General features: G+C 62.1%; 1 protein-coding gene across 2 annotated transcripts; it reads right to left on the bottom strand.

Annotated features, from left to right (window-relative positions):
* Positions 1 to 21: 21 nt before the first annotated feature.
* On the bottom strand, positions 22 to 21,379 carry MYH7B (myosin heavy chain 7B). Of its 2 annotated transcripts, XM_062204089.1 has the most exons (41): positions 21,276 to 21,379; positions 19,633 to 19,739; positions 19,351 to 19,494; positions 18,677 to 18,833; positions 18,432 to 18,459; positions 17,517 to 17,613; positions 15,477 to 15,500; positions 15,270 to 15,362; positions 15,108 to 15,171; positions 14,335 to 14,433; positions 13,672 to 13,775; positions 13,417 to 13,555; positions 13,030 to 13,148; positions 12,788 to 12,937; positions 12,496 to 12,666; positions 10,890 to 11,069; positions 10,678 to 10,810; positions 10,518 to 10,594; positions 10,018 to 10,105; positions 9,745 to 9,862; positions 8,450 to 8,573; positions 8,223 to 8,359; positions 7,061 to 7,316; positions 6,062 to 6,304; positions 5,308 to 5,484; positions 5,082 to 5,227; positions 4,765 to 4,855; positions 4,297 to 4,686; positions 3,522 to 3,648; positions 3,323 to 3,441; positions 3,040 to 3,236; positions 2,602 to 2,951; positions 2,392 to 2,516; positions 2,193 to 2,308; positions 1,446 to 1,842; positions 1,249 to 1,374; positions 989 to 1,159; positions 798 to 902; positions 622 to 717; positions 177 to 314; positions 22 to 103 (listed from the first exon to the last, which is right to left on the bottom strand). In XM_062204089.1, the coding sequence occupies exons 1-41, from the start codon at positions 21,355 to 21,357 to the stop codon at positions 92 to 94; spliced, it is 5,817 nt and encodes a 1,938-aa protein (XP_062060073.1). In that variant the 5' UTR covers positions 21,358 to 21,379; the 3' UTR covers positions 22 to 91. The 2 variants fall into 2 exon arrangements, with proteins under 2 accessions (XP_062060073.1, XP_062060072.1); XM_062204088.1 differs by lacking the exons at positions 15,477 to 15,500; positions 17,517 to 17,613; positions 18,432 to 18,459; ... (2 more) ...; positions 19,633 to 19,739; positions 21,276 to 21,379 and having other exon boundaries at positions 1,249 to 1,350; positions 15,270 to 15,328.
* Positions 21,380 to 22,114: the final 735 nt, after the last annotated feature.

The raw sequence follows: 22,114 nt of genomic DNA, 5'->3' as shown, positions 1-22,114 counted from the left end.
GTTCCCCCCGCCCACCCCACCCCGGAATGAGAAGGGCACCTGCAGGCGTTTACTCAGAGCCGGGGCAGGCGAGGCAGGATCGCAGCAGCCGTCACTCCTTGTGCTAGGGGAGAGGGCGGGCTCAGGGAGTGGTACCCCCCCCCCCCCGGCACCGCCATGCCTGGGCCCCCGCTCACCTTGGGCCCCAGCGCATCCCGGCTCCGTGCCCGCAGCTTGTTGGCCTGGGTCTCTGCCATGTCCGCCCGTTCCTCTGCGTCGTCCAGCTCGTGCTGGGCCTTGCGATACTTGGCCAGGTTGGTGCTGGCCTGCTGCTCCTGGGGACACACCAGAGGGTAACTGATGGTCACTCTGGTGCCCACGCCCTCCCCAGCCCCGTGGCAGGAACGAGGAAGAGGAGACTCCTTCGGCAGCTGTCTGGTGCCAGCCTGGGCCTGGCAGGTGGAAAGCACGCAGGGGCCATTGCAAGAGACCGAGCCGGTCTGGTCTCCTCTGGGAGCCGTTGGGAACTTCTTCCCACTGGGAGAAGGGCCTGCTGCGGCCTCACCTGGCCTCACACTGGGCCACGCTTGGGGTTGGGTCAGCTCAGCTGTGCTGACCAGTCTGGGGTCTCAGTGCACTCACTGCCTCCTCACACTGGCGCTTGTAGCTCTTGACCTTGCTCTGCAGCTTGTCTACCAGGTCCTGCATGCGAGCCAGATTCTTCCTGTCCTCCTCGGCCTAGGCAGGCAAAGGGGCCTCAGGGCTGGCCTGTGCTGGCCAGGTCTAGGGCCACCCCCAAGGCAGACGCTGCTGCCCACCTGGTACGCAAGTTCCTTGACGCGGCGCTCGTGCTTGCGCACACCCTTGAGGGCCTCAGCATGCTTCTTCTGTTCTGCGTCGAGCTCTGCCTCCAGTTCCCGTACCTGGGGGTAGCCGGGGGCTAGGCCTGCTGCTGGAGCCTGCCCCCGGCCACCCGCTTGCCTGTGGAAGGCCCAGAGGGGGCGCACACCTTGGCCTCCAGCTTCTGCACCTGCTTCTTCCCGCCCCGGAGAGCGGCCTGCTCCGCCTCCTCCAGCCGAGCCTGCAGCTCCCGCACCGTCTGCTCCAGCGTCTTCTTCATGCGCTCCAGGTGGGCACTCGTGTCCTGCTCCTTCTTCAGCTCTTCGGCCATCATGGCTGCCTGCGGTGTGGAGGTGACATGTTGGAAAGTGACCAGCCCAGGGGCTCTGAGCTCGGTCCTGGGCCCTGGCAGGCCGCTCCCAGCCTCACGTCAGTGATGGCCTTTTTGGCCTTCTCCTCTGCCTCCCGCCGCTCCTGGGCAGCTTCTTCCACCTCCCCGCTCAGCTGCGCCAGATCCGCCTCGAGCTTCTTCTTCTGGCCCAGGAGGCCGGTGTTCTGGGGGGCGGGGGGAGCATCAGCGGGGGCCCGCAGGCCTCCCTCGCCCAGCCGCCCAGCCCCATCTCTACCTGCGAGTGCAGCAGGTTGAGGCGCTCCGTGGCCTCCAGCAGCTCCTGCTCTGCCAGCCGCCGGCTGCGCTCGCCCTGTTCCAGGGCAGCCCGCAGCTCTTCCAGCTCAGCAGCCAGCAGCGCAGCCCTGCGCTCCAGAGCCTGCGACTGCTCCCGCAGCTCGGCCGCCAGCCGCTGCTCCTCATCGCGCCCCGCCTGCTCCTCCTTGAGCTGGGCCTGCAGCAGCCGCGTGGCTGCTTGCGCCTCCGTGGCCTGGCGGTTGGCATGGCCCAGCTGCAGCTCCAGGTCGTTGAGGTCACCCTCCATCTTCTTCTTGAGGCGCAGCGCCTCGTTGCGGGCCCGGGTCTCTGCGTCCAAGGAGGCCTGCAGGGACTCCACTGCCCGCTGGTGGTTGCGCCTGCAGGACAGGGAACAATGTTCCGCAAGAAGCGCAGGAGCAGGCACAGGACCAGCCCTGCTGGAAATGGAAACCAACAAGTAGTCCCTCCCTGGCTTCAAGTCCCTTGTGGCTGCCCATCAGAGCAAGTTCATGGGCACAGGCGAGGATTCTCGAGGCAGGCAGACGCGCACTGAACTGGCTCAGCCTGTGTGACCTCGGGCAAGTCCTGCGGCCTCTCGGGTTCATGTTCAGAAGGGATAGCCCTGACCTGAGCAGGCCGTGTTGCGAGGCGGACGAGATGTCTGTGCCAGCCATGCTTCCTTCCTGTCCCTCACCTCGGGAGGCTGGGGGAGGCGGGGTGGACATACCTCAGGTTAGTGCACTCCTCATCTTTCTCCGCCAGCTTCCGGTCCACTTCCGCCTTGACCTGGGACAGCTCCAGTTGGATCCGCAGAGTCTTGGTCTCCTCCAGCTCCAGAGCCCCCTGGGGACACAGGGGGTGTGGGCTCAGGGCAGGGAAGCCAGGGAAGCGGTCAGCACCCACCCACCCTGTGGCCAGCCCCTGACCTCCGCCTCTTCCAGGGCGGCCTGGAGCTCGCTCTTCTCCCCTTCTAGCGCTTTCTTGGCTTTCTCCAGTTCCTGGATGCTCTTCCCACTGAGGCTGACCTGGTCTGTGAGGTCGCTGATCTCCTCTGCAGCGGGGACAGGGCTCTGAGCAGCCTCCTCCCAGGTCCCGTGCCCGTGTGACCCCGAAGTGCTCCCAGCCCCGGGTCGTACCCTGCAGGTTCTTATTCTCCCGCTTGAGCGTCTCCAGGGCCTCGAGCGCCTCCTCGTGGCTGTGCCGCAGCCGGAAGAGCTCGGTGCCCAGGCTGCGGGCCTCCCTCTGCGCCGCCTCCAGCTCCCGCTGCGTCTCCTCCTCCTGCCGCCGCCGCTCCTCCAGTGCCCGCTCCAGGTGCCGCTGCTTCTTGTCCAAGGCGGCGGCGGCCGAGGTGGCCCGCTCCAACTCCAGGGTCACGTCCTCCGACTCGGTCTGCAGCCGCAGCTTGGCCTTCTCCAGGGACGAGCACTTGGCGTTCGCAGCCTCCACGCCCTCCTCTGCCTCCTGCAGCCGCAGGGCCAGCTTCTTCCTAGGCCGTGGGAACATGCGCGGTGGAGACCGGGGAGGGAGGCTGGCAGAGGGGCATCTCCGCGTGGCCATCCTCCCCAGGCACTCACTTGGCCTCTTCCAGTTCCTCAGTCCTCTGGATGGCATCCGCTTCATACTTGCTCCTCCACTGGGCCACCTCGGCATTGGCCTTAGACAGCAGCCGCTGCAGCTCGGCCTGGGCCTCGGCCTCCTCCTCGTGCTGCTCCCGCAGGAGGTCACAGTCATGCCGCAAAGCCTGCACGGCATGAGCCAGCGCACTCTTGGCCTGCAGGGACACCGGTGGCCTCAGCAGCGGTCCAGGCCGGCGGCACCAGCGCCCCCGACACTCCACGGCCGCCGCCGCTGGCCCACCTTGCTCTCCTCCTCCAGCTGCCGCCGCAGCTCCTCCAGGCTCTGGGCAGCAGAGGCCTTGCCACGGCTCAGCTGGCTGACCAGGGCCTCCTTCTCCTCCAGTAGGCGGCTCAGCTCCCCTGCAGAGCGGGCAGGTCAGCTGGGCAAGGGGCTACACCAGGGCCCTGCCCAGCGCGGCCCCCTGAAACCCCAACCTCACCATTCTCGGTCTGCAGCCGCCCACGCTGGGTGCTGGCATCTGCCAGCTGCCGCTGCAGCTCCTCCACCTTGATCTTGGCCTCGCTCAGCTGATCCTCGTAGGTCCGGCACAGCTTCTCTGCACTGGCCTGGGATCCAGAGTCAGTCATCAGGAAAGGCTGTGCCACAGAGGGCAGGATCTAGGAGCGGGAGCTAGAAAGCCATATGTGCTCCCAGAACCACAGGGAGGTCAAAGCATCAAGTTCAGGGTCAGGGATTCTGCTGCTGGTCTCCTGGCTTAACAAGCAGGCATCAGACATGGGAGGATGGAGTCAAACCCAAGGCCAGTGGCGCAGGTAAGCGTTAGGTTACTAGATGTGGCGTCAGCTGGGGACAGTGGTGCGAGGTCACCTGCCAGGACTAGAAGGCACAAAGGTCAGCAGCTAAGGTTAGGTCTTGGGTTCAGGAAAGGCCAGGCAGGACAATATTCGGTCAGTCCAGGACTCCCAGGCCAGCCAGTATCACAGCTGTTGGGTGAAAGGTCTGAGGTTGGAATTGCCAACTGGGTCAACAATGAGCAGGGAACAGGGCCAGGAGTTAGGGGTTGAGGGCAGAACTGGGAGGGAGCTGGCGGTGAGATGCCAGGCTAATGGGGAGGGAGCAGGCGGGTCCAGGGTCAGGTCTAGAGGGAGGTCAGTGCTGGCATGGGGTGACGGGTCCAAGAGGGAGCTCAGCTGCTGGGATCAGAACTGGCTAAGGCAGGGGTCACATGTCAGGCCGAGGCAGACGGCAGAGACCTTGCCTCGGGCCAGCGTCTCCACACTGGCCCCCAGATCGTCCACCTCCATGCGCAGCTCGCTCTTCTCCTTCTCCAGCTTCTGCCGCACCCGCTGCAAACTGTCCACCTGCTCCCCCAGCTCGGCCGCGCTGTCAGCCTGCTTGCGGCGCAGGGCGGCCACCGTGGCCTCGTGCCGCAGCGCCGCCTCCTCCAGCTCCCGCCGCAGCCGCCCCAGCTCCGCCTCGCGCCTGCGGCAGCCCTCGCGCTGTCCAGCCGACGCGCCTCCTGCCTCCTCCAGCCGCTCGCTCAGCTCCTCCAGCTCCCGGGCCGCCTCGGCCCGCTGCTTCTCCACACGGGCCCGGGCCGCCCGCTCAGCCTCCAGCTCCTCTTCCAGCTCCTCGGCACGTGCCTGGGGCAAGCCGGGACACGAGGGTGGCGGTGGCCACTGCGGCTGCTACCCCCAGCCTCCCACCAGACCCCTACACACCTGCAGCTCCTTGATCTTCTTCTGCAGCTGGGCGCCCAGGAGCTGCTCATCTTCCACCCGCAGGTTCAGCTGGCTCAGCTCTGAGTCCTTCCTGGGAGCGCAAAGTGGGTGGCGCCTGCTGCAGCCGTGGGAACCCCCAGGTGCCCCCGGCACCCCCTCCCACGCCTGCTGTTCTGGGCCCTACCACCTACCTTCAGCCCTGGCAAGGGAGGGCAGGACCCCACCTCTCGACCCTACCCCCAGCCTCTGCAGAGCCAAGGGAGCCGCAGGGAGGTCCCATCCGCCACGCCCTCCGCCCCCCACCTCGCCCCCCTCACTTCTTAAGCTTCTCCTCCAGCTGCTGTTTGTCCTGGGCAGCGTCCGTCACAGACTCCTGCGTGAGCTTCAGGTCGCCCTCCAGCTTGCGCTTGGCCCGCTCCGTGTCTAAACGCAACTTCTTTTCCTGCTCCAGGGAGCACTCCAGCTGCGGAGCCAGGTGGGCCTCAGCGTCGCAGGGCAGCCAGCGCCCAGCCCGCAGCCGCCCCAGCTGCGGCCCCGACTCACGTCCTCCACCTGCTGCTCCAGCCGCAGCTTGGCCTTGGCCAGCACGCTCACGCGGTCCTCCTCGGCCTGCAGGTCCCCCAGGGCCTGCTGGTGCGCCTCCTGCAGCGCCTTCTTCTCCTTGGTCAGCCGGGCCACCGACTCATCCAGCGTGGCCATCTCCTCCGTCAGGTTCTTCACCTACGCCAGGGCCAGGTTCACTGTGGGACCCACCTCCTGCACCCTGGCCAGAGCAGCCACCAGGCCAGCTCTGGGGCTGGGGCAAGTCACTTCACTCCCCGCCTCTGACTCCTACTCCCTGAAGGGGCAACAGCCTCCCCCTCAGGCTGTGTCGAGGGCTCACTGAGAGAGGGCTCCCAGCACCCGGGCCAGCGGCAGAGGTCACTGGTGCCAGCGACTGTGGCATCAGCAGGCTTCCAAGATGGCTGGTTTCCTAGGGGCTACCTCTGGGAGCCTGAACTAGCAGCTTGGGGCCCCCACCTCACTTGAATGCCTGCATGATGCAGTTGGTACTCTGAGGCCACAAACCAGCGGCCAGGGAGGGCTCGGGGACGGAGGCACCCAGGGCACACACTGCCAGAGTTTCCGCCCCCGAGGGGCCCGTGGTTCAGGATGGATGATGCTTGCTAGCGTTTCCTGAGCTCCTGCTGCATACACGGCCCCGTGGCTGTCAGCAGAGACCTGTCCGCATAGCCCCCGCCGCCCCACAGGCACTGCTAACCCATCTGAGGCCCTGCAAGGCAGTGACCAGCCACACCTTGTTCTCCGTGGCTTGCTTCTCCTTCTCGGCCTTGGCCAGCGTCAGCTCCAGGTCGTCGATGTCCTTCTTGAGCTCCGTGCACTCGTCTTCCAGCTTGCGCCGGCGGGCGGCCAGCTCTGCGTTCACCTCCTCCTCGTCCTCCAGCCGCTCGCTCAGCTCCTTCACCTTGGCCTCGAGCTGCACCTTGGACTTGATCAGCAGGTGGCAGCGCTCCTCCGCATCCGCCAGGTTGTCCTGCTCCTGCAGGGGACACCGCAGGGCAAGGGAAGCCAGCTGAGGACCACCAGGCCGAATCGTGCTGGCTCGGTGGGTGTGGGCGGGGGAGGCTGCAGGAGAGGGATGCCCGGGGCAGAAGTGGCACCATCAAGAGGGGAACATGAGACAGGCCAGGGCCTCCCAGCCTGAGGCCCAGGCAAGGATCTGGGGGGAAAGCCCCCGGCCTGCTCCCCTCTATTGGGCTGAAGCGGGCAGCAGTGGGTGTGCGGGGCCTGCACGGCCATGGAGGGGCTCCCGAGGCCAGCTGTGGAGGGCCCGGGTGCTCGTTCCCCACATTTTCTCACTGCGTGGCTGCACCACCATCCCCTGTCCTGGGCAGCAAGGTTTGCAGCTCCAGGGCTGCCGCTGCCTTACACCAAGGTCCCTCTGCTGCCTCCCTGGAGCTGGGTGCTGAAGGAGGGAAATCACCTTGGGGAGACCCTGAGTCTGCCCTTGGGGTTAGGAGTCCACGTCCTGCCACCCAGTTCCCACGGCCCTGAACCACGGGGTGGGGGGGCAGCAAGGTGGGGAGGGCGGGGGACTTCAGCTTCTCTGGGGGCACTGGGGTGCAACACGGAGGGCACGTGGGGACCATGGCAGACCTTGTCTCGTGGCACCCGGGAGCAGGAAGCAGAAAGGTCCAGCCTAGGCCTGAGCACCAGAGCCCCCTGGGCCGCCCTGGCAGTGCATCGGGGCACCAGGTCACCAAGGGAAACCCCTCGCTCCGCGCCCCCAACTCACCGCCTGCAGCTGCAGGGCCAGGTCGTTCTTCTCCTGCATGACACTGACGTGCGTCTCCTCCAGCTCCTGCCGCTTGGCCTCAGCAGCGGCCAGTGCCCCGCGCAGCCCCCGCAGCTCCGCCCGCAGGGCCGCCAGCTCCTCCTCGGCCTGTGCCGAGCGCAGCAACGGCTTCATCTTGAAAAAGAGCTTCATCCATGACCAGTTCTTGACGGCATTGAAAGCTCGGATGTTCCACTGGATGGTGAACAGGGCATCCCTGCGGAGGCACAGCCCTGGCTCGGGAAGCAGGCTCCATTCCATGGCCGCCCCCTGAGCAGCTACTTGGGGCAGGGCCTCCCACTGGCACATGGCCTGTGCCAGCCCATTCGCCCTTCCTGACAGCCCTAGCAGGTCCCGATGCCTCTGCTGTGGACGTGAGGCTGGGGAGGGGCCCACAGGTCTGCCTCCAGGGCAGGGGCTGGGTGGTCAAGTCCCCCAGCTGTGGGATCACAGTAGGTACAGCCCAGCTGTCCCTGGACGCAACAGCTGAACAGAGGCGAGCACAGCACCTGCCTCTTAGAGCCGCCCTGTGCTTCACCACGCAGGTGAAAACAGCATCTGGCCCGAGGCTTGGCCTCGAGGGTCTTGGCAAACACCGATGCAGTGACCGGCTCCCAGCCACCAAGTCAGCCTGCCTGGAGTGGAGAGGCCGGGTCTGGAGGGCACAGGTCTGACCACAGGCAGCAGGACAGGGAGTGGAGAGGGCCGTGGTTCCAGCATGTCCCTTAGATTTCGTGGGTTGGCAACTGAATCCCCGAAGTCATGGGTTAACGGTACGACAGGAGGACCTCTGCCAGCTGACTGGGTCAAGAGGGCTCTGCCCTGGGGAACAGGTTCATCCACAGCCGGGTTAACGGGCAGGGGGTTAGCAAGGCAATGGCTTTGTTAGGAAAGCAGCACCTCACGCGAGTGTGTCTGGCCGTGGGCTGCCCTCCCATGCCCTCCCTGGATGCCAGCAGATGCCGGGCCGGGCTCGCATGGGCCTGGATCATCTATCAGTTACCCAGTCTCGAGTATTCTCTTACAACAACAGAAACCAGACTAAGACAGAGCCTGTGGGTCCATGAGCTGAAGAAGGTGGCTGCACCCCCGCCTCGCTCCTCCCATCCCCTCCCACACCCACCTGCCGCCCAGCAGGCGCTGGTACTCCAGGCGCATGAGGCGGCCCCGGCTGCGTGCTTGCAGCAGCGTCAACACCTTGGCCAGACGCTGGTCACGGAGCTCCTCCAGGACGCCCAGAAGCCCAGCCTTGAAGAACACCTGGGGACAGAACGGGGGAAGCCAGGTGTGACCCCTGGCTGGTGCAACCACCTACAGCTGCAGGCGGCCCTAACTCCAGGGCACCCCGACCTTGGTGTGGCCAAACTGGTACTGTGTGTGGTCGATGTCCAGAGAGCCCAGCAGCTTCTCAGTGGCCTTCCTGCTGTCCACGAAGGTGTCATCTGGGATGGCACTGGGGTTCAGGATGCGGTACCTGGAGGGCGGGGGGCACAGGCCACTGAGGAGGCCGCTGGGTCGCTGGGGCTGAGGGAAGCACTGGACGCTGGGGGACTGGGCATCCTATGCTCAGAGCCCTTGCGGGCAGATAACCACATTCAGTTTGCTTCAAAAGAGCTTGGAGTTTTTATAAAAGGGATGTGCTGCTTTTGTCATTTAACAGGAAAAAAAAAAAAAAACATAAAGAAGGTGACCTGCTGTCTAACCCACCAACGGAAGAAACATCTTGAGAGGATTTTAACCCCAAAGAGCACGGCTTCCCAACACGCCCACCTCTGCAGTGGGCACGCGCGTGCACAGGACTGTGGGGGCCCGGTGAGCTGGCCACGTCGCAAAGGCCAAGTCCCCAAAACTAGCGGGCACGTCAGGTAGCTCGCAGGGAGAGCACGCAGCGTAGTAGAGCAGGGGATGCCGCATGGTCATAAAGGGCGCCGACACAAATTCACGCCTGTTGACAGGGCCCGCCCTCCGAGGCACTCTGTTCAGCACCACGCGCGCGCAGCCCCACGTGTGACCTGGGAGGTGGCCATCTGGTCACGAAGGCTGCTGTAACTTCCGCTCTCACTTCTGGAGGGGGAAGCAGCTACGGACGCCGGGCACCTGACAGTACACTGCCACTGAGGGCGGAGTGGGCAGCAGGTAGCACTGGCGGCTCCAGGTCCTGCATGGCTCTGCCTGCAGCCCGGAGCTCCAGGCTAACAAACCCAGTCTCCTCGGAGAGCAGCCACTGCAGACAGCCCAGACTTGCTGTGCACAGAGCAGAACTCGAACGCCCGTCCCCTCATGCTGCACCCAATCACAAAGCCCCATCCTTGTATCTCAGGGGATCTACCACCCCCTCCTCTCCAGCTGCTCAGGCCCCAAGGCTGGGAGTCACTCTGGTTTCTTCTCCTTCTCTGTCCAAGCCATTGGCCAGGCCTGTTGCTCTACATCCCATCCTGACCTCAAGCCTGCTCACGGCTCCCCCCAGGTACCCTCCCAGCTTGGTGCCTCCCCCATCTCTCCCTGGGATGCCTGCCCAGCCTCTCCCTGTCCTCTGCTTCCGGAGACTGGAGCCTATGTCTGCCCATAGGGGGACCCTCAGGCTGCAGCTCCACCTGCAGAGAGGGCAGGGGGAGGTGGCGTAGGCGGGGCAGGGAGCCACCTACCGCTGTCGGAAGTCGGCGTAGAGTAGCCTGTTGGGGAATCCTTGGCGGCAGATCCGGATCCCCTCCAGGACCCCATTACAGCGCAGCTGGTGCAACACCAGGAAGGCATCCATGACCCCTGGATGTGGTAGGGTTAAAGGAAAAGGTCAGAGGTCAAGACCCAGGGCTGGCTTTGAGGCTGTGCGATCCCCAGCTTCCTGGCCCCTGCCCTGTCATCCCCTCCCACACACACACCACATTTCCTTTTGTGTACCCCGGCCCTGCAGGTACTACCTGGGGTCTTGTTCTCATTGGGGACAATGCAACGAACGAAGTGGGGCTGTGTGGCCCGCAGGTTGGTCATCAGCTTGTTGAGGTTCTCCTGGGAGCGGGGAGAGTGGGGAGCAGGGAGAGTGGGGAGCAGAGAACCAGGATTGGACGCCGCAGTGGGCAGGACGTAAGGACCAGAGAGAGGCGCCTGGGTGCGCCCCGTGCTCCCATCTGAACGGTGCCCACTCTGGTGCCCCGGGACCCTGTGCCCACTCCCACCACCACCACCGAGGTCTGCCCTCCCCAGAGGACCCCAGCCCTGCCGGTGGCCCACACTCTGCCAGGCGGCGTGGGGACGGGAAGCAGCACAGACTTGCGGTGATGTTCACGTGGAGAGGAATTAAACATCACTGCAAGTCTTAACGGCCGCCCGCCCAGGGCGCAGGGGACAGGCCAAGGAGAGAGGGGAAGGGTGGGAGGCTGGCGAGGGTGAAGGCCTGTGCAGGGCCCGCACCGGGCCTCACCTTGTGCAGCTGGGACACCGTCTGGAATGACGCTGCCTTCTTGCGCTTCTCTTTCACCCCAGACTTGGGGGGCTCAGCTAGGAGAGGCATGGGTCAGTCACCCCCGGGCATGCCACCCCGTGAGCCCCCGTGCAGTGGCATGCCTGTCCCATGTGCTCACTGGAGCAGGAGCCTGTGTAGTTCTCGTAGAGAGCAGCCAGGAGCTTGTTCTGGGACTTCTGGAAGATGGGGACCACTGTCTCATTCAGGGGGTCCTTGTTTTTCTCCAGCCAGCCCACAATGCTGTAAGGTACCTGGCAGACAAGACCAGGGCTGAGCAGTGGGGCAGTGGAAGGCAGGGCCTGGCGGGGCTGGGGTTCCAGGGTCACCTACCACGCCCGCGTAGTGGACCACCTCGAAGTGGGCCTGGTACTTGCGCTTCTTGTCAGGCCGAGGCTGCTGGAAATTGGGCGACTTCCCCGCGTGGTTGTCGTAAAGTTTGGCCCGGAAGCTTGCGTCTGAGGCCTTGGGGAACATGCACTCCTCCTCCAGGATGGACAGGATGCCCAGTGGCTGTTGACAGGGAACACGCACGAGGACACTGACCCAGCGGCCCCACGCCCCCCCCCTCCCTCTGGGAGTCAGTCCAGGCCCCGGTCTCCCCAGGGTGTCAGGAACACCCGCACTCCATGAGCCCCATCTTTGTTTTAAAAAGATTATTTTTCTTTATTTGAGAGGCAGAGAGAGAGGGATCTTCCATCTGCTACTTCACTCCCCAAATGGCCACAACAGCTGGGGCTGGGTTAGGCTGAAGCCAGGAGCTTCTGTTGGGTCTCCCACACAAGTGCTGTGGCCCAAGCACTTAGGCCATTTTCAGTTGCTTTTCCAGGCCATTAGCAGGGAGTTGGATCAGAAGTGAAGCAGCCAGGACTTGAACCAGTGCCCATGTGGAACTCCCATGCGACAGGCAGCAGCTTTACCCGCTACACCACAGCGCCAGCCCCAAGCCCCATCTTCTAAGAGAGAAAAAAGTCTGTCTTGGCGCCTGACCCCTCCTACACAATCTGTAGCACCGTGTTGTCCTCTGCTGATGAGAAGTGTGCAAGCCCAAACCGCCATCTCTGGATCTACTCGCACCTCTGACACTCATGGCACACCTACATGTATACACACACACACATACACACAGAGTAAAATTTAAAGAAAAAAAAAATGCAAAAGCCCCAGGTTCACATTTCAGCTTCTTCACTTGCTGGCTGGGGGACCCTCAGACCTCACTAAGCCTCAATTTCCTGACCTGCAAAACCGGGGAATGAGTATGGCCAGTGCCGCCATCTTGTAACAGCTAAACACCGGCCCGCGAACCTAAGGGCCCAACAGCAGGGGATCACAGGAGTGCCTCATGTGTCATCTGCTGCATGCAGCGCTCTTTCCTCCAAACGCGTTTCCAGAGGAACAGCAGGACGTGAGGGGGGCTACGTTCAGGAAAGAAAGGGGGTGCCCAGGACATGGGGTTTAGAGGAAATGAGCTCCGGGGCCACAGCCTGTGGCAGGATTGGGGGAAACGCTTTTTCTATTTCCCAATTTTCAGATTTTTCTTTCCTCCCTTTGCACAATGGGCAGCTACACGTGTGTCATGTTTCACAATCCAACAAGGACACACACCCTGACGGCCCGCAGGCCAGTTCTGAGGATGGAGCGTGGCTGTGGCCGCCGGGGAGCCTTGTGAACAGCAAAGCCAGGCACGCCAGGAGCGGCTGCCGTCAGCAGCCCGGGATGCACACACTGTGCACTCACCAACACTCATTCACACTTAGTCCAGCACGTTTATTCACACGCACGCAGTCACAAGCGCTCACAATCCACACACTGACCTCGGCGCACAAGCACACACATGCACACTAACCAGGCTTGCTCACCTCCAAGCACGGGGTGGTTCCTGCTCACTCACGGCACCCGCCACCCTCCCCTCCTCGTGGCAACCTCAGCCCGACCCCACCTTCTCGATAAGGTCGATGCAGGGCTGTAGGTCGAGGCCAAAGTCGATGAAGACCCAGTCGATGCCCTCCCGCTTGTACTCCTCCTGCTCCAGCACGAACATGTGCTGGTTGAAGAACTGCTGCAGCTTCTCGTTGGTGAAGTTGATGCACAGCTGCTCGAAGCTGTTGAACTACAAGAGGGAGGCGCCGGGCTCAGCAGGCTCCTCGCAGGCGGGACAAGGGAGGCCCTCAGAGGAGCAGGGATGCGCACAAGTTCGTCTCCGCCCCTACCCGCCCGTGGCCTGCTCGCACCTCGAAGATCTCAAAACCAGCAATGTCCAGGACCCCAATGAAGAACTGCCGGGGCAGCTTTGTGTCCAGCGTCTGGTTGATCCGAGACACCAGCCACCGGAAGAGCCGGTCGTAGGTAGCCTTGGCCAGAGCCCCCACAGCAAACACCACCTGGAAGCGTGGGGAGGCTGGGCTGGGACCTGGCCAGGAAGGGCCCCTGCCCCTGCTGTCCCCAGGAGGACCTCAGCCTGCACGCAGCTCACCTGCTCCACACTCTGGCCCTTGGTCACGTACTCATTCCCCACACGCACCCTTGGGTGCAGAAGGCCTTTGAGGAGGTCCCCACTGCTGACCCCCATCAAGTAGGCAGCCTTGTCAGCACCTGGGGGGACACACGGGGAGGGGGGTTAATGAGAAGAGGAAGACAATGATGCAGGTACAGGAATCTGCCGGGGAGGGGTGCCCTGCTGCCTTAGCCTGGGACTGGGAGAGGAAGGCTGAGAATCAAGTTCAAAGCCAGCAAATGCCAAGGTCCATGAGGGTAGGAGTTGAGGAATCAGGTAAGGACGAGGTCAGATGTCGTGGACAAGAGTTACGGTTACTGATCCTGGACAGGACACTGAAATCAGGTCAAGGTCAGGTTCGCTCACTCTCAGTGCCATCAGCCTCAGCTTGCTCTTCCCGCTGCTTCTGCTTGAACTTCATGTTGCCGAAGTGCAGGAGGGCGCCCACAATCTTATAGCAGGCGCATTTCTCATCCACGCTGAAGCCCAGGATGTCCATGGCATGCTGTGGGGCAGGGGACAGAGGGTTCAGAGAAGTCTCGGTTCCTGCAGGCTGCAGCCCCACGGACAGGGCTGTCCGTCACACCGCCCAGGCCACACCCCCACCCCGCCCCTCCCTACGTCCGTGGCGATGAGCTCCTCCCCGTCGTCCATGTTATCCACGGTAATGACGCCCTGGCTGCAGAAGTGGTAGTCGTAGGGGTTCATTGACAGGAGCAGCACGTCTGCGGGCACGGGCAGCGGGACACGGCTCAGGGCAGGTCACCAGCTGTCCTCCCTACCCCTCCCAGCAGAGTGAGACCAGGCCCAGGGCCAGCCTAGGGCCCTCTCCAGGCTCCTCTGGAGTTTCTTGTTCCTGCCCCATGTTCATGGCTTGACTTTCTTTGTGGCTTTATGGGAAATGAGCCCCGGTCTCCACGTCACACTCTGTTCCCAGACCACTGCTCACGGCCACCCCTCTGGCCAGACCCCATTCTGGGGACCGGGAAGACCAGAGGGAAGACAGTGGGGCCTCGGTGGTGACTGGGGCCCCACCGGTGCTAGGAGTGGGGCTGTCGTGGCTCAGGAAGGCAGGAGGCAATGAAGCCAAGAGGCCTGTGCTCTACCATGGCCAGAGTCCCGGCCCGGGGTAGGGCTTCAGAGTGGGCTCCGAGTCCCTAGGGGGGAAGGGACGGCACAGACCCCAGAGGGAGCAGCCACCTCAGGGCCTGGCCTGATGGGGGCCAGAAATCTCCAGGTAGCCCTTTTGGGCTCTGACTCCCAGCCACTGTCCCCGGCCCTCACCCTGTAGCTCCGGCTTCTTCCCCGAGAGGATCTGGTAGTAGACGTGGTAGCCACGCTCGCCGGGTAGCTGGAAGATGACCCGTGACTTCTCCAGGAGATCTGGGGAGAAGAGGGGAAGTCTACACAGTGGACACCCCAGCTAGGGGCCAGGGCTGGGCCTGTGTAGGGCACTGCATCCAAGCACAGGCGTCTGTCTGCACCTCATCTCTGGCCTGTGCAGCCCCGCCCCCATCAAGTGCCTGTGTTTCTGTCTGCACCTCATCTCCAGCCGGTGCAGCCCTGCCCCCATCAAGTGCCTGTGTTTGTGTGCAAGACTTGACCTGGAGTCCCAAGGTGGGGAGCCCTTGGCTCAACAGCCCCTCCATGTGCCCCAGGGTGGTGACAGAGGGCCTGGAGGACTGGGGGCAGGGCAGGAGGCTGAGGCGAGGGGCCTGGGCCAGGTTAGAGAAAGACTGGTGTGGAGGCGGGCACAACCACAAGAGCCTGACAGGCCACACCAGGATTGGGTCTCTGTTCAGGTGGCAGGATCTAGAAGTTTCTAAGCAGGGACAGGGCATGGTCAGCTCAGTATTAGAAAAACTCGCTCCACGTAGAGAAGCAGCTGGTGGGACACTCGGCCAGGCTGACCTGGCCCAGGCGGGGCCCAGGCCAGGGGGTGGAGAGGAGGGCCCAGGGCAGGCAGGGTCCAAAGGACACCACTGCAGGTGCTGAATCCGAGCGGAAAGACTCGGGGCCTCCCTGGCCCTCCTTCCCCAACCTCCTCCCAGACTCACAGCTGTCAATGTCCGCCGATGCCAGCTTCCCAGACGGACCAAAGTGAATGCGGATGAACTTGCCCTGTGGGTGGAGGAGCTGCGCTCAGCTAGGGCTCAGCTGGCCTGGCCCGGCCCGGCCCCGGCCCGGCCCCGGCCCCGGCCCCCAGCGCAGCCACTCACAAAGCGGGAGGAGTTATCGTTCCTCAAGGTCTTGGCGTTGCCGAAAGCCTCCATGGCAGGGTTGGCCTCGATGATCTGGTCCTCCAGGGTGCCCTGGCCGGGGGTAAGCGGCCCGTCAGCCTGGGGGCCGGGGCAGCCCGCAGGGAAGGGGCGTCCCCGGGACCTCCTGCTTGGTGCCTGCCCCGCTCACACTGGCCCCACACTTACCCCAGTCTTTGTTGCCAGAAATTGCTGGGGGCAAGGAGGACACCATTAGAGGGTGCGAGGTCTCACCAGGAGGGGGCAGTGGTTAGCAGTGCAGTGGGTGTTAGTCACCCCAGAGTGCAGCCCCCCACCCTCTTCCCAGCCCAGCCCTCCTTGGGGTGTTCAAAGGAGAAGTGCCAGATGTGGGCGCAAAAACCGCTCCAGCCCACATCTGGAGACAGGCAGCTGTGTCTGGGGTCTCCCACTCACAGCCCCCTCTTCCCCCAACTCAGTTTCTGGCCCCCTTGGTATCCCTTCACTTTCTGCACTCCATGCAGTGGCTCTGCCCCAGGCCCCAGGGACCTCCTAAAATCCACTCCCCTTCAGAGCCCAGCTCAAGTGCCTCCTCCTCCAGGAAGGCCTCCTTGATGCTCTGAGCCTGGAAGAGACCTCTTCCTGCTTTGACCCTTCCTACCCTAATCTCCCCTCTGATAGCCCTTTACACACTTCTCCTTGCACACCTGCTACTAAAAATGGCCCTGCCATGTGCATATTATTAAGCCCTAATTTGCAAATGAGGAAACTAAGACCCACTGCAGGGAGGTAATCTGCTCAGGGCAGGCCCAAGCCTGGCTTCCTGGTGCCTACAGCTCCCCTGTGTCTCACCTACAGGGACTCATCGAACTGAGTGGTCTTCCCTGGCCCCCTCCTAGCCTTGTCCTTGTCTTCCCTTGCTTTCCTACCCTGGATGCCAGGAACCTGGGAAGAAGGGGAGGAGGGAGGAAGCAGGAAGCAGGGACCTGGGACCCTGGGACCCAGGGACAGGGACAGTGCTGCCAGGGACCTGTGGCCACTCATCCATTCACCACTAGGGAGCCCAAGACTTGCAAATGCACCAGAGGCATTGCTGGGAAAAGGATGGCAGGGGCCCCTCCCCACACACTGCTGTCCAGTGCCCATGGGCAGGGCTCCCCCGGCCACGTTGGCTAAATCTGGGGCTGCAGGGGAGCTTTTAAATTCCCACAGCCACGGCACCTGTGGGCAGCCGCCGCCTCCTCTTCCCCAGTGGCTCCCCTGGCCTCAGTAGTCAGGCTCCTTTCTGCCCAGGTGGTTCCCTGTCCCCTGTCCCCAGCCTCCCCACTGTGTCCCTGCCAGCCCTGGCCTCTCCTCGCTATCTTTTCCTGTCCCTGCAGCATCCCCAGGGACCTTTGGAGGGTCCGGAAAACAGGGCAGGAAAGGGAGGGAGGAAAGAGTCCCAAAAAGTCAACAGCAAAAACAAAACAAAAAACAAAACAATCACCGCAACAAAAAACCAAAACGGAAACAAAAATCAAAAATCAAGAAAATCAAAGGGAGAAAAAGGAAAAGGAAAAAAAAAAAAAAAAGATGGGGGGGAAATACAGAAAAAATGCCCCAGAATAAAGCAAGGCTCAACTGGACCAGGAATGGAGGCTCTGGGCTTCTGCAGGGAAAGGCAGCCAGTCTGAGTGGGTGGGGGAGGAGTGGCGGCTCGGAGCTCAGAACAGCTGGTCCTCAGGCTAGGAAGAGACCAGTGCACCCCCCAAAACAAAAGCAACTTGGTCCTCAATGTTTAGAGAATTTCCCCGAACGATGCAGAAAGCACAGAGGTGTCCCCCACCCTGGCTGCTGGGAACGTGGAAGGCCCTGGGTCTGGCTGGTCTCTGGGGACAAGCCTGGGCCCTCCATTGACAGCGGGTCACCGTCTTCAGTGCAGGAAACCCGGGGAAACAAACATTTGTGATAAAAGTGGCCTCCCTGGGAAACTTTCAAAATACAAAGGTCACATGGAGGAGAAAAACTATACAAAACGCTCAGGAACAGCAGTGTGGGGCTGATCTGGGCCAGGAAATGGGGTGCCTGGCCTAGCAGTAGCCATGGCCTTGCTGGTCAAGCCTTGCTCAGGCCAGAGCCTCCCACCAGGGTGGGGGGCTCAGGCAGGGCTGGGGACTCTGGGGAGTCAAACTTTTAAAAAGAAAAAAGGGAGGAGAGACAAGAAAAACAGCAGAAAGCAGCGGGGAACGGTGCCCAGTGGGCAAGTCTTACGGCCTTCTTGCCCGGCCCATCTCCCAGGGCAGCGACGATGGCAAAGTACTGAATGACCCGCTTGGTGTTAACCGTCTTACCGGCCCCCGACTCTCCGCTTGGACGACACAAACATCAGTCACCAAGGCCCATCTGGCCTTCCTACCCTCCCCCAACCCCCAACCCCCCCATCCCTGGAGCAGGCCCCCCCCCCCCCGGGGCTCAGGACCCCCAGGGATGGACCCATCCTCAGAGGCGGTGTGTGCAAACCAGCCCTGGGCGATGAGGACACTAGTCACGCTGCCACTGTTACCGGGCATTAGCCTAGTGGCAGGTGTGGGCCAAGCACCCCTCCCCCACCGGCTCCCCACGAGTTAGAAGCCGGTTTTATGGATAAGGAGACAGGCTCAGAAGCTCTGGGCTGTCCCTGCTGTGCTCCCGGTACACAGACTCCTTACAACCCTGCAAGGTGGTGGGGAATGTTCCCACTTTCACGGTGAGGCTCACAGGCCCAGGAACACACAGCAGGAAGCTGCAATCTGAGAACTTGAACCCAGGCCTAGTTCATTTCAAAACCCTTGCTCTTAGCAATCAGGCTGTGTGTGTGCACTTGCACACTCATCCATATTGTGAACGTGGCCTGAGCACGTAAGAATTCTACCACCTTCCCACCTGTGCGTCCCCCACAGAATCAAGGTGGGAGGTGCCACGGGCTGGTGATCACTCTGTGCTTGGGCTCCCACACCGCACGCATCTGCCCAGAACCGGGCAGGGAAAATGCTCAGGCCGGAGTGAGCTTCAGCTGCGACGCTGGCTCCAGGTGGTAAAAGCCCCGCCCTCAGCACTTGGATTCCACCGGGAGAAACCACGTGGCTCCAACCCCTTCCTGCCTGATGGCCAGCATTGCCCACCCAACCCCGCCCCCAACACACTCACGTGATCAGCATGGACTGGTTCTCTCGGTCTGGAGGAAAGGGGGAGAAGGGGGATGGAGAAGTCAGCCAAGGTGAGGGGCCAGCCGGTGAATACCTTGGGTATGCTCCCAACCCCAGGGGCAGAAATGGAAAGGGCCAGGTGGGAGGGTCCGGACTCAGAACTCTGGAGGCCCGTGGGAGTGGAGGGAAGGGGGTCCTTAACGGGGCTCCCTGGAGCCGGGGCAGGGGTCCTGGGGGGGCCCTTACTGCGCAGCATGTCGTTGTAGGCGTTATCCGCCACCGCATATATATGGGGCGGGGACTCCGAGCGGCGCTTTCCCTTGTAAGCGGCCACCACAGAGGCCGTGTAGACCGGCAGCCACTTGTAGGGGTTGATGGTGACACAGAAGAGGCCTGAGTAGGTCTGAGGAGAGAGGTAGGGCTTTTGGTGGGTGGGGAACGCCAAGTCCCCACGCCCAGGCCTCAGTCCTCACAAAGTAACTGCTGTGATGTTCCTCAAGGAGCCATTTGATATGTCTCGCCACACCCTAGGAGGCCCCTAGCAGGCCCCCCTGGCCTTGTGCCAGCCCGAGCCCAGCCCCTGCTGCTGTAGCTCCGCCCCTCCAGCCCCCTAGCCCTCCCTCAAGCTCCAGCTAGCCCTGCCCCCAGGTCAAGGCCTCAGCCAAGCTGGTAGTCTCGCCTCTGCCACTGAAGCCCCGCCCCTTCAGTCCCAGGCAGTCCCAGGTCGTGGGGCAGACCCTACGGGCCTGGGACATCACCCCGCCCTATCTCTGGCTCTTCTCCAACCCTCACACCCCCAGTCCCTTCCTGGCCTTGGCTGTTCCTGGACCCCTGCCTCTATCATTACAGTTCTGCGACTACAGCCCAGAGGCGTCTCCTTCCGGTTTCCCTCTGGCCCCGCCCCCCGGCCCTTGGCTCACGTAGATCATCCAGCGCGCATAACGCTGGCGCAGGTTGTGCAGCACAGCCGCCTCATTGAGGTGGGTCATCATGGCCATGTCCTCGAGCAAGTCGAAGCGGGGTGGGTTCATGGGCTGCACTTCGGTTTCGCGAACTGTCAGCACCTGCCAGGGAGGCCTGGTGTAAGGTGTTGTCACCTTACCTCCCACCCCCAGACCCCTTTATCCACAGTGCGGGTTCCACCGGCCCACAGCTGTGCCCCCGGGGACAGAGGAGCTCGTCTCAGGAAGGGGCAGTTAAACCTTCTGGTCTCTGGTCTCCACGGTGACTCTGCCTCCAGTTGCCTCCGACTTGACCTCGGCCTCCACGTAGGCGTCCTGCTCATCAGGCACCCAGACTCGTTTCTTCCCTGTTGGAGAGAGGGATCCACTGGTACTTTGAGAGAGGCTGAAGTACCTTCAGGGGTCCGGCGGGAGCTCCCCAGCTGTGTTGGTAGAGCCGTGCCCCAGTGAAGAACCCTCCAAAGCCAGGCTCCTAGCAGTGCAGAGCTGGCGGAGCCTCCCTACACACACAGCACCTCCACCCTGGGAAGAACGGGCAGGGTTGTACACTTGGGTTCAGACCCCCGCTTCAGCCATATTTGCCCTGCAACCTGAGGGAAAGCCCTCCTTTTTTCTGGGTGTGTCAAAAGCCACGGGACTGTCTTGTGGTCCCCTAATATCCAGCACAGAGCTCTGGGGTTCCACATCCTCCGTTTCACTGAAGACTCCAACTCAAGTCTCCTACTTCTATCCTTTGCTTCTTTCCACATGGCCAGCGGGCCTCAAAGCATCAGGGAGGCCAAATTTTGTGGTGGCTAAAAACACGCCCCTGGGGCAAGATGTCTGGTAGAGCAGGAAAGCTAAAGCTTAAGACTACCGCATCCAGGATTGGAGCACCTGGGCTCCAGGTGCAGTCTGCTCTCTATTCCAGCTTCCTCCGGTGCGCACCCTGGGAGGCAGCAGTTGATGGCTTAAGTGGTTGGGTCCCTGCCACCCACATGGGAGACCTGGACTGAGTTCCTGGCTCCTGGCTTCAGCTTGGCCTAGCCCTAGCTGTTGCAGGAATCTGCGAGAGTAAACCCGCAGAGAGGCAATCTTTCTCTCTTTCTCTTTCCCTCTCTCTGCCTTTCAATAAATAAATGAAAATTAGGAAACAAAAACCCAGGGACTTAGGCAACAGACCGTCAAGTTCTAGCCCCTGCTCTGCCACTTGGCAAGTGCACTGGTCTCAGGACCACCTACGTGACTTGCAGGCCCAAGAGCAAAGATGATCATTGGGACCCCTTGTTTACAGTTAAAACACTTAAGATGGCCGCAGCAGAGCACTAGCAGAGCACTGGATTGTAAGGCCTCTCCGAGTGCGGCGCCTGTGCAACTGCAGTGGTTGCACGGACAGGAAGCTGGCTCTGGCCCTCCGCTCCCCAGGTGGGCGAGATGATGCATGGAAAGTCATCTGCTCTGGACCTGGCACACGAAGAGCAGGCGATACACAGTGTCTATTGTTATTATTGTCCTATGAGCAAACCAGGTCATAAATAGTACTGTCTTTATTCCTGTCCCTAATAAACACTGGCTCTGGCTCCGTAGAAAGCACTAAAAATAACTGCAGCATGGGTTGTATGGACACACGGAGACACACGTCTGAGTCCCAGACGACGATTCAAGGAGACAGCTGGTATTAGCCCATTCTACAGAGGGACAAACTAAGGCTCCCTTACACATACACACACATGTACACAGTGTATCTGGGACTCTAGCCTCCAGACCCCAGCCTCTGAAGGAAAGGTCTCAAGCTAACGCTGTCACCAGAGTGCTCCTTCAGCTCTGAGCACCTCCTCCCCACTGCTGGTCTCAGTCCACAGGGTCCCTCTGGCTGTGCACCCTCCTCCTCTGCCTTCACTTACCATCCCATGGGACGGTATGCACCTTCACGGTCTCCTGGCGGAGGTAACGGGCAGACTCCCCAAGTTCACTCACATCCATCATAGCGGTGGCACTGGGAGACGGAGGAAGAAGAACTGGAAATCTCAGAGGTTCGAGGTGGTCCAAGGGAACAGGCACTGGAAGACGGTGGTGATGAGGGAACGAAATGACCAGAGGTTCCAAACTGAGGCATGGTCTTCCAACCCATAAGGCCTGATCCCAGGTGACTCCCTGGGGCTCCCCAGCACAGCCTCCCTTGGTGACCCCCAACACGTGCACTCCCTCAAACTCTGCGGCATCTTCTCCTGTACAGCCTCACCTACCGGCCCACCCCTTCGCCCTCCTTTCAGCCCCCATCCCAGCCCTGATCACCCACCTCAGCCCCACGGTGAGGGCAGGGAGCTGTGCAACCCTTTTTATTGCCGCTGTCAAGGTCAGCGGAGGAGAGCTATGTCAGCAATCTCCACGTATCCCAGCCCCCCCAAGCCTGGCCACAGGACACAAAAGGCAAATTCCCTTTTATCTCCACCAGCACCGGCCCCTGGGCTATTTTTACCTCCCATTGTCAGGGGATCACAAAGGCAGAGAGAGACACTCTGCTGGGAGACAGAAGGCTGGGATTCAGGGACTGGGGGTAGGGGTGTGGGGTGGGCAGAGCCAACACAGGGAGAGATCTGAGATGACGGAGGAGCTCACAGAGAAAAACTGAGTCACAGAGAGTCTGATACTTCTGGAAACAGACAGCGAGGAGACAGAGCAAGGGGACCACAGAACGTCCTCTGGGGCCAGCCTGCCCAACCCTCTTTCTGCATCCAGGGAA

Source organism: Lepus europaeus, chromosome 10 (genome assembly GCF_033115175.1).
Source record: "Lepus europaeus isolate LE1 chromosome 10, mLepTim1.pri, whole genome shotgun sequence".
NCBI classification, from domain to species: domain Eukaryota; kingdom Metazoa; phylum Chordata; class Mammalia; order Lagomorpha; family Leporidae; genus Lepus; species Lepus europaeus.
The sequence above is the reverse complement of the archived record's forward strand: the minus strand, read 5'-3'. Positions and strand labels throughout refer to the sequence as shown.